Genomic DNA, 14,998 nt, shown 5'->3' with positions numbered 1-14,998 from the left:
GTGACAGACAGCCTGACTGATTAGCGAGGGCTAGTATTTGGGCAAATGTATGTCATTTTCATAAATGAGTGTGTTATTCATCTATTTGTTTGACCAGCGATACTGTACAAAATGTTCATCAATATGTTTCTCAATGACTCACAGTAAATATTCTAATAAATAGATGTGGAAAATTGCGAAGACCGATTTATGAATATGACATACTTAGCATTTGCTTCCCCACCTACCGTCGCAGTCTAAGCATGATTAAGTCCTTTCTTTTTTGCTCCTATGGACTTTCCAATCCAACAGGTCCCTGGATCAATGGATTTTCTTCTTAAACTCACCAGAGTCTCACACATGAAATTGTGTTGTCTCATCTCCTGCCCACACCCTGCATGTATGGGCAGCACCTGCCATCTTACTCTCATGCATTGACCTTCATTTTCTTTTTCCTTTTCCACAGTAGTCTCTGAAGTATTAGATGTCCTACAGGAGCTATGTGAAGGGAAAGCTAACACTGTTCTTAGAAATGTTAAGACTGGAAATTACAGATACATTTTAACGAAAGATTTTAGAGTGTCAGAAAGTGTGTTTTGGACCTTTTAGCTCTAGACTACCAATCCAAATGAGCTCAGAAATATTTAATTTCCAAGCCACGGCAAGCGGAAGGCATGTATGGGGCAGGGATATCGATCTTGAGGGCAGCTGTTGCCTTCACTCAAACTTTATTTAGTCGTGTCACTGATGGGCATTCCTGCTGTCAGTCTGATCTCAGAGGTCAGGATCTGAAAAGGAATGGAGACGAAACGTAACTCTCACTCCCCGGAACCGGTCCCCAGGCACGGCCACACGTGGACGCTTACACAGTTACTGACCATTGTCGCTTCCCCCGCTACTTTTCCAATACACAGCGTTAAGACCTAATGCTTATTTGCTAGATCTTTGTGGATTGTCCCCAACACAGAAAGACCGCGAGTCTGTGCTTGATCGTTCCCATATCATGCTGTGGTGCGGTCAGTGAGAACTCCCATCGTGTGGACTTGTGGAAGGAGAAAGACCTCCTTCGTTTTTGCAAAGACCTGGCTTTTTAATGAAAAATAATGCTCGTGTCTAATACTGGATAATTTTGATCACTGGACTATGATGCCTTCTAGGGGAACAAGCACACCTTGCAAAACCTCAACTACAATATAATACAAATACATCCTGAACTGCCCCGTGCAAATGAAACTTTAGGTATTCTTAAAGTGTTACCATTTCAGCCTGCTTATGAGGACTGCAAGCCCAGATCAAACCAACCCGTGTAGTTCAATGCCTAAGTCAGCATTTGGCAGCTAGCAAGCTCATGTGTTCCGTCGGAAGCCCTTGGCAGATGGTTGGCGGCTGGAGTGCTAAGAAAGGAACAATTCCTCCAGAGTCTCTGACTTTTGACCTGAAATCCAATACGGGTCTTTCCATTAAAAGTATCATGCCGAGAAGAGAAGTGGAACGAGTCAGCAATTCATTCCACACTGCCCATCTCCTTTTGTGGATCGCCCCTGGAACTTCACAATCCCACCGTGACCGCACCGTTCCTCCTTCTACGCCCTCTCTTCAAATGGCTGTTTCTGCATTAGAATCAATACTCGAAGATCATAATAGGAAAAAAGCGATTAAATACCCAAGTAAAACAAACAAAACACAAGAAATTGATTATTCGAGGGGTAGGAGACATCTTTTTTAGAGGCAGACAAATTGGAATGCGCTGGTATAATCTTTCTAAAATTGCAATGTGTCAATGTTGAAAGGTATGCATTCACTTACAGGACCTTAGCATATCCACAGACTCAGTTTGCTCACAAGTGTTATTACAGAAACGTTTCTTTAGTGAAATTGAAATTAGCACTAGAGAAATAGTTGCTGTTGTGTAAACACATATTATTTGAACGCAATTTTCCTCCAAAGCAAATTACATCTACTAGGACAAAGATTGCTCTGGTTCAAAAACACATTGAAACAGCATGTTTTTTTTTTGCAGTGAGGACATTTTTGCCCTGGGATTGCAGGGGTGCAACATTTCTGTAATATTGCTGGTGCAAGGGTATGACGATAAGCAGTGGTCGAAGCGGGTGGGAGCAGTTAGGAGTGGTGCTCCTATACTTTTTTTAAATTAGGTTTTACTGTTCCTATAATTTTATTTTAAAAAGAAACCATTCTGGAATGGATGTGTTTTAAAATAAAAGTGTAGGAAGCAGTCGAAGCTTGCACTGGACTGAATGTTACATTAAACAGCAGGTGCATTTGTTTGGGGGTTTCTATTGTGCGTGGGAGGGGACGTTGCGATGGGGTTTGTGGGAAGCGGGGCAGGCCAGCAGGGTACATAGTTCCATTACTTCTTTTCATATACTTCGACCACTGACCATCAGTGCAACTACGGTGCAAATGTATTTACTCTGTGTCTCACATGCTTATATACCGTTTGCCATGCAGGTGCACATGTATAATAATTACGCGCAAGAGACGTTCTGCACTGCTGTGTTTGTGAAAGCATACAGGCTTCTTTGATCATGGCAACTGACTGAACCCTCTCTGTGCTTTGGGTCAGTGTCGCAAGGGTCCGAAAAAAATGGTTGTTTGCCCTTGCAATCACTTTAGTATCTCTGTAAAAACAGTGCATTGGAATTGATGCCAAAGTGGTTATACATGTGGGAAACAAGTATGCTTGTGCATAAGTGTCATAATAATGTCTCACGTATTATTAATAAAATGTCCTGCAGCCATAATACCAGCCCTGTTCCTCAAACACTGCCAAATGGCAAAACGTGCCATCCAATGTTGGGGTGTACAGAATAGTGAATTTACTATTCGCCCAAATACTGAATAGTTGGTCCAACTATTCGGCCAGAGCCGAATAGTGAGACGAATAGTCATTTTTTCAATAAAACATATTAAAGCACATGATCAATTTCACTTGACAGAGAATTGTCACCCAAATTAAATGTGAATTCATGTTAAGTTTATTAAACTTATAGATCACTTCATTTTCTTAAAAAAGAAGAGCGCGCGAAAACTATATGTGGGAAATTTACTTTAAGGAATACCAGGATCTCTGTATTTTCTGGTAGCAATCGAGAGCAATGTTTCTGAATAAATATCTCCTGCTGTACTAAACACCCTTCACTGCCCACGCTAACAGGAGGGGGAGCCAAGTACAGAGGGGCAACTTTCTCTCACCCTGGAAACCATGTATGGTTAATTTCCCACCACTTTAGTAGTTCTTCGATTTCAGAGGACAATAGCTCACCCAAAAAGATTGTCAGTTCAGTGTCTAGTGAACTCATTGACTCACACACACACTGCTCTCAGCAGACTGCTTGGCAACACTATCCCAGAAGGGCCATTTTCCTCCTGATGGTGTACTCTTCTGGGCTGGCAGCTCATCTTCGCTGTCAGTAGCAACCACTTCCGGCTATGCTGTTTGCTTCACTCTGTGCGACGTATGTTCATTCAACAGTTTTAAGGCAGTTGAGTGGATTGTGCATTTTACGCAGTTTGCAACCACATCAGAGTTGAAGAACCTCAGCTTGAATCGAGGCTCTACTTCTTGTGCCATGTCTTCATGTTCACCAAACCGTCTCTGTATTGCCTTTAATGGCTCTGCTTTCACAAGCTTCACACTGCTTCTTTTACCTCACCACAGCCCAGGTATGGAGTTAAGTTTTGACAATTGGAATCATAATGGACATGCTTGGGGGGGGGGGGGTGGGTGGGTGTGTGCGTGTGTGTGTGTGTGCGCATGCGTGTGTGTGTGTGTGCACTTCACCTTTGTCAGCTATGCAAAGGGTTCCATTGATGACAGAACATTCTATGCTACTGAACTAGAGGAACGATTTGGCACTTTATCATCGTCTGCACAGTAAAGGCTCACTGGCCGCCTCTGCTCCACCAAACACTGCAGCATCAAAAGCACATATCTTGGATTAGCTTCTTTTCAGCAGACTTAAGATGTCCGGTAAGCCTGCTCGCATGTGCCGCATGTCATAAACAGATCTTTGTGGGAAAACACCCATTGAGTATGCACATTTGCAAGGAATGTGAAACCGCCCAACACTTACAAAGTCTCCATCTCTAAATGCTTTGCACATGTTTGCTGCATTGTCTCACCCAAAAACATGCACTTAAGAATGGTCAATTTACCATTTCTAGAGCCTTTTCTGGAAAGCTAATCCTATTTTAGCCCCAGTATGGCTTCCATCTAATGCTTTGCAGTGCAACAAAACACCATGCGGCCCCATGTTACTATCTAACCAGTGGCATGTAACATTCATAATGACTGTGAAGTGTTTTCTGAGGTCCAAATATCTACTGTCAAAGGCATTTTCCCAGGAACACTGCACCTCAGCTGCAATTTTTGGGACACTTTTTGGTGAATGTCAGGGATAATACAGGTGGCAAAATACTATTTTGTTGGCAGCTTGGAAGGAAGCGGCAGCATATTTAATACATGTACTAAGTCTATGGGGGTCACTACGAGTTTGGAGGCAGCCATGGTGCTATTACCACAATTGGCTGCCTCCAAAGTCATGTCCGGGTCCGGGTTTTCTGAATGGGGACTTACCGGGTCATTCCAACATTGGAGGACCCAGTAAGTCCCCATTCAAAAAACCCTTCCCCATTCCCATTCGAGCCCCCATAGGGCTCAGTGGAAATTGGGAGGAAGCTAATAACGGGCCCATAAATTACGGGGCCCGTTATTAGCTCCTTAGTCCCTTAGCGGCTCCCGCTAAGGATGACTGGTTTTACCAGTCGGCCTTAGCGGGACCCGCTAAGGGACCTCGGAATGCGGCGGTAAGGGGTTAACGGCGCCGGCATCCTTACCGGTGCCTTTAACCCCTTACTGCCGCACTCGTAATGACCCCCAATATCTTCTACAATAGAAAATGGTCTCAGGTCTAATGTGAGCATTTCACCAAAGCTCTGGTGCACAACACATGCAGATGGGTTGTCCTGAGACCAGGCTTGTTTTCTTTCCATGCAATCTTGGATGGTGAGCTGGCCCAATGGCTTTTGGGTTGTATTGATTGCCACCTGGGTGCAGTGCGTGTTCCCTATGATTGCTTCTCATTTCCATTTGTGTTTGTAGAGTACAGTACACGGATGAGAAGAGGCTAAAGTGCCTACTCAACCCTCACATCAAGAGCCAACACAATCATAAAGTTAAATCAGGCACAGTTAGGAGATATACCTCCTTTGCCTTTTGTTGTAATGTGGGCAGAGGGAAGACTATAATCTCAAGAGGGGTGTGAATGTGAAACAGTAGTAACTCAAACAATGAAGGACAACAGTCCAAAATAAAGGACTGCCAAATTAAGTTTCTATAAGAATATATGCTTCAATTTAACACACAATGTAGAATAATAACTACTGTGACACATTGCTGGTATTTGCCCCTTCTCCTCATGGGGGAGACTGCGCCTGTGAGGCTAGGGAAGTAAGCGCTCTCCGCAAGACCCTCCCTAGGGGTCGAGGCAAGTGGGACGTCACTGGGAGGGACTCCCCCTTTAGGGAAACATGACTCCTGTTCCTTTGAAGAACTCCCTAAACCACCTACTATAGCCCCATACATGGGACTGCCTATCATAACATCGAATGTGACATCTTTTCATTTGGCTGAAGGCAATGCAAAGAGGAACTCATGTGGAAAAAGAAATGAAGATGTGTCTCTAAGAAGAGATGTATATTTAACTGGGACATGTCTGATGAGAGGAGGAGGAGATTCTTGTGCTCAGGGGAAGCACCCTAACATCATCACACCTTGAGGAGGTGGAGCGAAGGCGAGTCACGTAGCCCACATGTTTCAAGGACGCAGAGAATGCCATTGCATAACACCATAGGCCCAGTGTGTGCAGATGCGAGTCATGCATTGTGCGGAGGAAAGAATGAAGAAGGTATCTGGTGGTGGCGTGACTACAAGTGCAGCATCATGGGCAGGAGTCCCAAACAATGACAGGTGCTGCAGATCAGGATACTGACCCAGTTGCGCACAGATGTACACTATGTTTTTGGCTTGGAGATTTGGAGATCTGGAAAAGGAGGAGCACATCCCCCTTTCAAAGATGGAATTATCTGCATCGTTTCATTAGTTAATAAAAAAATCAAAAAAGGCTAGGGTTCATACACCATTGCCAGATGGCAATTCCTCGCTGCATTCTGCACAGTCCTTTGGGTGCTTTTCACGCAGATGATATGTTAATGCAGTTGTACTACACTGTTTTGAATTTGCTGAACCATGATATAAAATTGATGCGCTTACTGCATCCCGAGGTTTTGAGTTCTCACCAAGCTGGACTGTAAAGGAATCCCAGGCAGGACTTGTTTTCTTCTTGATGCTGCTTATGATGACAAGAATCATTGGGAATGCCAGTGACGGAACACAGCATCGGGTAACCTTGCCTGGGGTGTTGTCAGGGGCTGGGCTGATGTCTTATTCTTATCTCCCGCAGTCATATGGGATTATGAGAACAAACAAATCGACAGTGCCCCAAAAACGTGGAAAGCAAAAGTCACATGACTGAACAGCTTATGGAAAGGGTCCGTATTCTGCCAGTGAAAGGTTTTACTTCAAAGGGTTTAAGGAAATACTTTGGAAAGATGTCATGTTTTACCTCAACACTTTAAAAAAAAGAAATATATTTTGATAAGGTTTATGATTATACCCTGAACATTTTCAAAAAGCATTTGCAAGATGTACTCCACCGTGCATAGAGGATAAAGGCAAACACTTTGAAAAGATGCGCAGTTTGACGCCAAGAATCTTTTTAACACCTTTTGAAAAGTTGTGTACAGTTTCACCACATAAATTAATAAAGGGAGAATAATTACCTGTGACAGTGGCAAAAACCGCTGCTGAACATTTTATGGAAAATATCTACTTAACGCTGGATTTGAATCAGCATTCAGCCAGTGTACAGCTGAACTTCAAAACGTTTAAGAGTTTATGTTTGATAATATGAACAGTTATACCCCCAAAACGTTGTTTTTTTTAGAAAAAACATTTGTGAGATATTCTCTACATTCCCCTAAGCAAAAAGAAAAGTACTTTCAAAAGATGGAAAGTTCGACTCATAAAGATTTTTTTAAACTCACAAATGGCACTCCAAACATTAAAAAAAGAAATGCCTTTGATAAGTGCGTCCTCAAAGGACATTTGATTCGAGAATATTTCACTAGAGAAGCGTGCTGCCAGCTTGCTCCGGGCAAGCCTCGGTGGCAAATACATTCCATACCCTGCCCCCCTTCTCCCGAGCAGGTACGTACCGGGCTGTTAGGTGGTGATCGTGCCAATGGCTCGATGTGTTAGTGCTGGGCTCTTCTCTCGGCTGTTCCATTGAGTTAAACCACAAGAAAGGAAATAACACTCTTTCTGTCAGGGGGAGGCATTATAATTTGCCCAGAGACACCCTCCTGATGGTGGGGGTCACCAGGCCTTGCCCGGGGTCCCCTGGTGCTGGATTTCTAGAAGAAAATAATGTAGGGGCCGACAGGGGAACTCCCAGAGACCCATGTTGCAAACATTTTTAAAAACAAAAGAATACGCGGTTTGCCGGTGGAAGGCCCAGTGACCCTCCAACAACAATTGGGGTGGGGGAAGGAGGAAGGCACCAGGTTCTTGCCATGGCAGCCACTGCACTGTTTTATTTTTTAAAACTGTGTGCAACAGGGGTCGCCGAGACTTGCCCTGGTGACCCATGGTGGTGACACTTTATCTAAAAAAAAATCAAACTTGGGCTGCCAGGGCCAGGTCCGGTGAACTACCCCCAGCAACACTGGGGCACATGTGGACTCCCCCCACCCCCTACCCAGCGTATTCAATGTCCAATAACTAATGGCACAGAACAAGGATCTGCTTAAAGGAGGCTTATTTTCGATTGCAAATTCAACCTTGACTGATTGGAATTACTAAATGTTTGCTGGGTGACGGAAACCTCAAGTTTAAGGGACCATTTCGATGCATTGCCAATCTGTCGAACAAAGTTTTTTTTTTTTTAAACAGAGGGGGATGGGGGTTGCCCTAAAAGTGAGAAAGCCACGTTCAATGATTGGTATGCACTGACCCCAGTGCCACATAAATAGTGAAAGGTTAGTCTCAATGGGCCTCATTACACGGTAGGCGGTAAGGGTTTACCGGTACCGGTAAGGGCACCGGTACCGGTAAACCCTTACCGCCTTACTACGAGGTCCCTTTGCGGGTCCTCCCTTAACGCCTGGTTTTTCCAGGCGTTAAGGACGGGACCTGCAAAGGGACCTCGGAGCTAATTACGGTACCGCAATTTGCGGTACCGTAATTAGCACCTTCCCCATTCCCATTATGCCCTATGGGGCAAAAATGGGAATGGGGAAGGGCCTTGGTGAATGGGGAATTACCGCCCCCGCTCACCTTGGAGTAGGGCGGTAATTCCGCCATCCACCAAGGCGGACTCGGTACGGTACCGGCGTCAACCATGGCGCTAATAGCGCCATGGTTACCGCCTACCGTGTAATGAGGCCCAAAGTTTCTCTATTGACTTCAATTGAAATCCATGGGCCTCATTACAAGTAGGGCGCAAAGGGATACCGGTGCCGGTAATCCCTTTGCGCCCTACTACGAGTTCCCTTTGCGGGTCCTTCCTTCAAGGACGGGACCTGCAATGGGACACCGGGGTCAATAACGGTACTGTAATTTACAGTACCGTTATTGCTGCCTTCCCATTGAGCCCTATGGGGGCTCAAATGGGAATGGGGAATGACCCTAGTGAATGGGGAATTACCGGTCCCTCCGACCTCGGAATGGACCGGTAATTACTCCATTCACCAGGCCGGAGTCGGAACGATTTTGGAGGCAGCCATCCCGCAAATAGCGGCGTGGTTACCTCCAAAGTCGGATTGAGGCCCCTTGTGTTCATTTTGGAGACAGAAGATCCACGTTTAAAAAACTTTAAAGTAACATTTAAAGCAATCAACATATGTATTTTGATTACTGCTTTAAAGCAGTCCTTCATTCAATTTGTTACTCACTGTCCTACCAAACAACCTCAAAACAGATAATACATATTTTGTGTCAGATACACACAGTGGGCCTCATTACGACCCAGGCGGTAAGGGGTTTACGGCAGCGTAAACAGCGCCGACCCTTACCGCCTGAGTACGAGGTCCCTTAGCGCCATGGCGGATTTAACACCTGCTTTTAGCAGGTGTTAAAATCCATGGCGCTAAGGGACCATGGAGTTAATTACGCCACCGTAATTTACGGTGGCGTAATTAACGCCTTCCCCACTCCCATTATGCCCTATGGGGCAAAAATGGGAATGGGGAAGGGTAAATGGGGATTGGGGACTTACCGCCCCGCCAAGGTCGGAATGGGGCGGTAAGTCCGCCAACCACCATGGTGGTAAAGTCACGGCCCAGGCGGTAACTTACCGCCTGGGTCGTAATGAGGCCCATTGACTGAACCATAGCACTGGCCTATTTTAGCACAGTGCACATACTAATGGCCCGATTCATGGAAAAGGGTGCATTGATCCCGCATATCCTGCGTGCCAAAAACGACTCTGCGCAAGCCTGCGTGCATACTTTTTTGCATGCTCCGCATATTCATGGAATTGATCACGCAAAGTAACCATATCCGCAAGTCGCACCCGGAACGCCCATATAACGCCCCCACGCAAACAGCACAGCAACCTTTGCGCCTACCTTTGTCCAACCATCTAGTACCCCTGAGAACTGCATGCGATCACCCATTAATTTTCGTGCACCCATGTTATGATCAGCACCACTCAATTTACGATCAGCATCACTCAACTTGCATGCCCTTTGTAAGTTACGATCAGCACCATGCATGAACCCTAGTTACGAAGTGCTAATCGTAACTTACAGAGGGCACACAAGTTGAGTGGCACTGATCAAAAGTTGAGTGGTGCTGATCATAAGTTGAATGGTGCTGATCGTAATTTACAGAGTGCTCATAACTTGCGTGCACGCCTGCGATTGTACGTACCGTCACCCGTATGATATGCGTTTTGTACACTCATTGTTTCCTATGTGCATTTGGACTTTACGCCTCCTATCATGTGACGCATGCGTCCTTTGTGTCTGATTTTTTGCGACATTCCGAGTTCAAATACATGAATATGGTTGAATTTGCACTGTTATGGGTGTGCGATTTCTTGGCCGTGGACCATTCCTCGTCACGCCCACATCTTTGCGTGTTCTTCCTCATTGTGCATGTTCTGCCCCCTATTTGGATTGCTGCATAGGCCCTGGCCACACTCTGCTTGGAGTCTCGCGCAAGGCACTCATCCACTCGCAGAGAACTGCCGGGCCTGCGTGGAATCCACGCAAGTCCTGGAAAAGTCCTTGGCACGCAAATCCCGATTTGCCCACGCAAAGAATTGCATGAATCGGCCCTTAAGACTGTTTTTACTTGCTGTGAATCCTACACAGAGCTAATGGGTTGCATGCAATAAGGTGTTGATAGCCCACCACATGACTATACATAAGGGAGATGTATTGGGTGCACTTAATGGCGCACACCTGTGATATGATATAATATGATATGTCATTTATAACGCGCTTAATATCCAGAGGTTTCTAAGTGCGGACCCGGGGATCGAACCTGTGTTGCTCTGCATTGTCTTCGAGCATGTTGCCCCTGAGCTACCCTCCCGAGACGACAAGCAAGCAAGGTTATTAACCTGCAAGCGACTGCAGGCTACATCCTAGATTTCATGGACACATTGTAAAGATCTCTGCTTCCTAGCCTTCTAAGACTCTTTCTCTTCCTCCATGGTTTGCCTCCTGCCGGGTGCCTTGTGACTTGTCTGCGATAAGTGTGCAATACAAAATTCTATAAAATAGTATTTAGCAAGTCTTTCTGACCGCATTGCTACGCTTTCCCTATTGGCAGTAGCTTCCTCGGGGAAAACTGGAAGTAATCCGCCAAGGTTGGCTTTTACTCTAGGAATGGGCATACATTGGGCCTCATTACGACCTGGCGGTAAGTTACCGCCTGGGTCGTACCCTTACCACCATGTTGTAAACTACATTTACACCATGGTGGATGGCGGATTTACAGCCCCATACCAAGGTGAGTGGGGCGGTAAATCCCCATTTCCCATTTTACCCTTCCCCATTCCCATTTTTGCCCCATAGGGCATAATGGGAGTGGGGAAGGCGCTAATTACGCCACCGTAAATTACGGTGGCGTAATTAGCACCATGGTCCCTTAGCGCCATGGATTTTAACGCCTGCAAAAAGCAGGCGTTAATATCACCATGGCGCTAAGGGACCTTGTAATCAGGCATTAAGGGTCAGCGCCATTTACGGCGCCGTTAACCCCTTATCGCCTGATTCGTAATGAGGCCCCTTGGATGTAATTACCTAACGCATGGTTGCCAGGGCAGTTCTAATAAAGTATACGTCTCCTACAAGTACCAACAATGGAGGGCAATCCCCTTTTCGAGCCACTTACCATTGTGATACAGAAGCATTCACCCTGCCCCTAATACTTTGCAAATAGTATTTTGCAATGACATCAAAATCTTTCAATCCGATGGGTGTGCTCATAAAGACACAACATCATACATTTGAGTGATCAAGTGTGAGCAGACGCCTCCATCCCCTTAACCACTTAAATACCCAGGATGTGGATTCCCACATCCGGGGTTATCTCGCACTGTTTCCCACTCCATGGATGGCCACATCCTCATGGCGCTCATTGTAATGAATGTGTTTCTGCAGCATTATTCTGGTTAAGCAGCACAGCTAATATTACTGGAAGTTCCTCCTTATCTTGTTGAAATACAAACAATTGATAAGCCATAGGGAGCCCTGGACTGGCCTACAGGGCAAAAGGGCAATTACCAAAATGCGGAATCAGCAGCCTAATTTGAGCAACATTGGTGGACCAATGTGGACAATTCCATAAGTCACTGTTTGTGTAGCCACACGGCAATTTTGATCAAAGTTGCTGACCCAATTGTGCTTTAAAAAGGATTATTTATTAATTGGCCACAGGCACTCTTCAATTTTGGCCCAGCTCCTCTATGGCCATCCGCATTTATTTATTTAATTGTTTTTTTTTTTTATATCACGCATAATACTGTACCCGAGTTCGGTTTTTATGCGCCGATACGGGAGTCGAACCTCTGATGCTCTGCGTGGTCTTGCTTCCAAGACCAGGCGCTGCCCCCATGCTATCTATACTGCGTTCACCCCCTGCGCTGGAGCTGTTGAAACTGCCCTCGGAATTAACTAGAGCTCTCTGTTGCTGAAGATTCTTGTGTGAGATTGGGAACAACCTGCTGTGCCTTTCAGATCAATGTCGTGCAAAATTCGAGTTCAGGGCTGTTAGCACATTGCTCTTCTGTGACCTTTAGCAAAGTCTATGCGGTATGTAACGTTAAATCACATTCATCACACACTCAATTACTTTTCGGCGTTTATCACCCAACAGCACAATAATGTCAGAGCATAATAGAACTTCTATGTAATAAAAGTTATTTTTGCGACACCCTTTTCTCATCAAACGGTCATTTTAAGGTCAGCGCTGTTAAAATTTTGAAACGCTCAGTTCAAGGAGAGTCGAATTTCGGTTAAACAAAAAATCTCCCTTAGTGATTTGTGACACATGAAGGCTTTTGCATTACGCGCTTTGAATCAGAAATTACACAGCCAAGAGACCGGGAACGTTCTAAAGCATTGTTGCCGCGATATTGTGTGCATGCTTGTGCATGGCAAGCTTGAATGGATCTGCGTGAAATGACCGAATGCAAAAGTCCGACTACCAAAAGTCTGGGAAGACCCCCCACAGCCGCCTCACCTTATCCATATACATTTTTAATAACTTTACCCCCCTCACATATATATATGTGGAAACATGGGGGTGGGACTTTTGGGGGTCAGACTTTTTGCCCTCGGTCATTTTGTCCTGTTCCGCTTGAATTGCATCTTTGTGCAGTGAATAATGTTCTCAAATTCAGATTTGCTCAGTGATTGCTTCTGGCTACATAGAAATGGACAGGAAGCTCACCTAACGTGTATTATTTACTTGTTTCAGTTGGGATACAACCGGCAGTGAAACATAAAGGTTAGTAATGGTTAATTCACTATTACATGAATGCTTTGGACTTCTGGTTGATTAACAAGTACCCACAATGTATACTTGCAGGTGGGACCTAGTTATGTGGAATATGGAAGCAGTGCCATGAATGTATAATCACCCATTTTGGATCTACTCAAGGCTTGATACTAGCTTATTCAAACCTGAAGAGTGAGGCCTGAAAGATGTCCAGTTAATATAAACCACTGGCATTGCTCTGGGCAACCCTCCACACAATCATTTGTTAGCCTGCCATGCTCTTTCAGCTGAGAAAAGACCATATTGTCTTACACAACATTAACAGACGTGAAGGTTGATTCAGAAAAGAAATGCATCCTTTACTCTTTGTGTTAGATGTTTAATAATGTAGCCGCTCATCGTTCGCTTGTCCTAACACAGCTGTTTCGGTGCTTGATCCCTTTATGTTCCAGGTTCCACTCAGTGGAACTCTCTGGGCCTCATTACGACTCAGGCGGTAAGGGGTTTGCGGCGGCGTAAACAGCGCTGACCCTTACCGCCTGATTCCGAGGTCCCTTAGCGCCATGGAGGTTTTAACACCTGCTTTTAGCAGGTGTTAAAATCCATGGCGCTAAGGGACCTTGATGTTAATTACGCCACTGTAATTTACGGTGGCGTAATTAACGCCTTCCCCACTCCCATTATGCCCTATGGGGCAAAAATGGGAATGGGGAAGGGTAAATTGGGATTGGGGACTTACCGCCCCGCCAACCTCGGAATGGGGCGGTAAGTCCGCCAACCACCATGGCGTAAACGTAGTTTACGCCATGGCTATTTACGCCATGGTGGTAAAGGTACGACCCAGGCAGTAACTTACCGCCTGGGTCGTAATGAGGCCCTCTGTCTTTGCACCTTGACCTGGAACCAAACATCTTCAACTGTGAATGAGCATCACAGATACTCCTGTTACACTGCATCAAGCTTTCACAAAGATTGATTGTCTTACCAGCCTTAAACCTCGCTGTTTTGCCCTGCCACTGGCTTGAAGCAGCCTGTCGGAGGCATGATGACTTCATAAGTAACTTGAACAAAACTAAACATGAGAAAACGGCATCCAATTCAGAAAAAAAAGAAGTCTCCATAGATGATATGTGTGTACATTGACCCTTTCTAGTGCCACGTTCATGCGGATCCCTTCAGAAGATGTAGGACATAGTAAAAAATATGTGAATATTTAAAGCAGCTGAAGGCACCCTCCTAATGCAGGTGTGCCAATAATAATAATAATAATAATAATAATAATAATAATAATAATAATAATAATAATAATAATAATGATGATAATAATAATAATAATAATATTAATAATGATAATAATGATAATAATAATGATAATGAATGTATAATACACTCCGTTAGGGAATGAGACCAAGACACAGTTTTGCAAGGATGTTTATATAATATAGAAAATGCCAGCAAAGGACTCTGCTGCCCGAGAGTGCTCTGCCAAACATTACACAGACAGCATATTATAAAACACATTTACATCATCAATGACGATTTTAGGCTGTGGTAGACACGAGGTTGCTGGTTGGTGGGGAACATATAGCTGCTCTTGCTCCATAGGGGATGCCAGGCGCCTATTGGTTGTTGCTTCTCCAGTGGATCTTGTAGCATGGGGGTCAGGTGGGCTCATTGTTGCAATGATAGTCAGTTCAAGTTAGTGCAACATTTCTATCCAAGCTAAACAACAGGAACTGAGTAATGGCGGATACCTGGACATCCTATGCAAGGGGGTCCTTTGCAAAGAGGGAAAACTAAACATGTCGACCTCCACATTCAGAGCTTCATTGATTCCTCCCCTCCTGTCTCTCCTGGGGGCTTGATCTACTGCCTCTATTCCTGGTGCCTTAGGATACAAACAGACATGCGTTGTTATAGGAA

General features: G+C 45.0%; 1 protein-coding gene across 50 annotated transcripts in view; it reads left to right on the top strand.

Annotated features, from left to right (window-relative positions):
- TRDN (triadin) overlaps positions 1–14,998 on the top strand; it is a 1,596,486-nt gene that overhangs the window by 263,313 nt on the left and 1,318,175 nt on the right. For all 50 annotated transcript variants that reach the window (XM_069607588.1, XM_069607568.1, XM_069607599.1 and 47 more), the window contains one exon: positions 13,055–13,084. In XM_069607588.1, the coding sequence (XP_069463689.1) occupies positions 13,055–13,084 (30 nt within the window). The remainder of the gene's footprint in view (positions 1–13,054; positions 13,085–14,998) is intronic.

This window comes from Ambystoma mexicanum, chromosome 4q, assembly GCF_040938575.1.
Source record: "Ambystoma mexicanum isolate Mex_15411 chromosome 4q, UKY_AmexF1_1, whole genome shotgun sequence".
Taxonomy (NCBI): Eukaryota; Metazoa; Chordata; class Amphibia; order Caudata; family Ambystomatidae; genus Ambystoma; species Ambystoma mexicanum.
The sequence above is the reverse complement of the archived record's forward strand: the minus strand, read 5'-3'. Positions and strand labels throughout refer to the sequence as shown.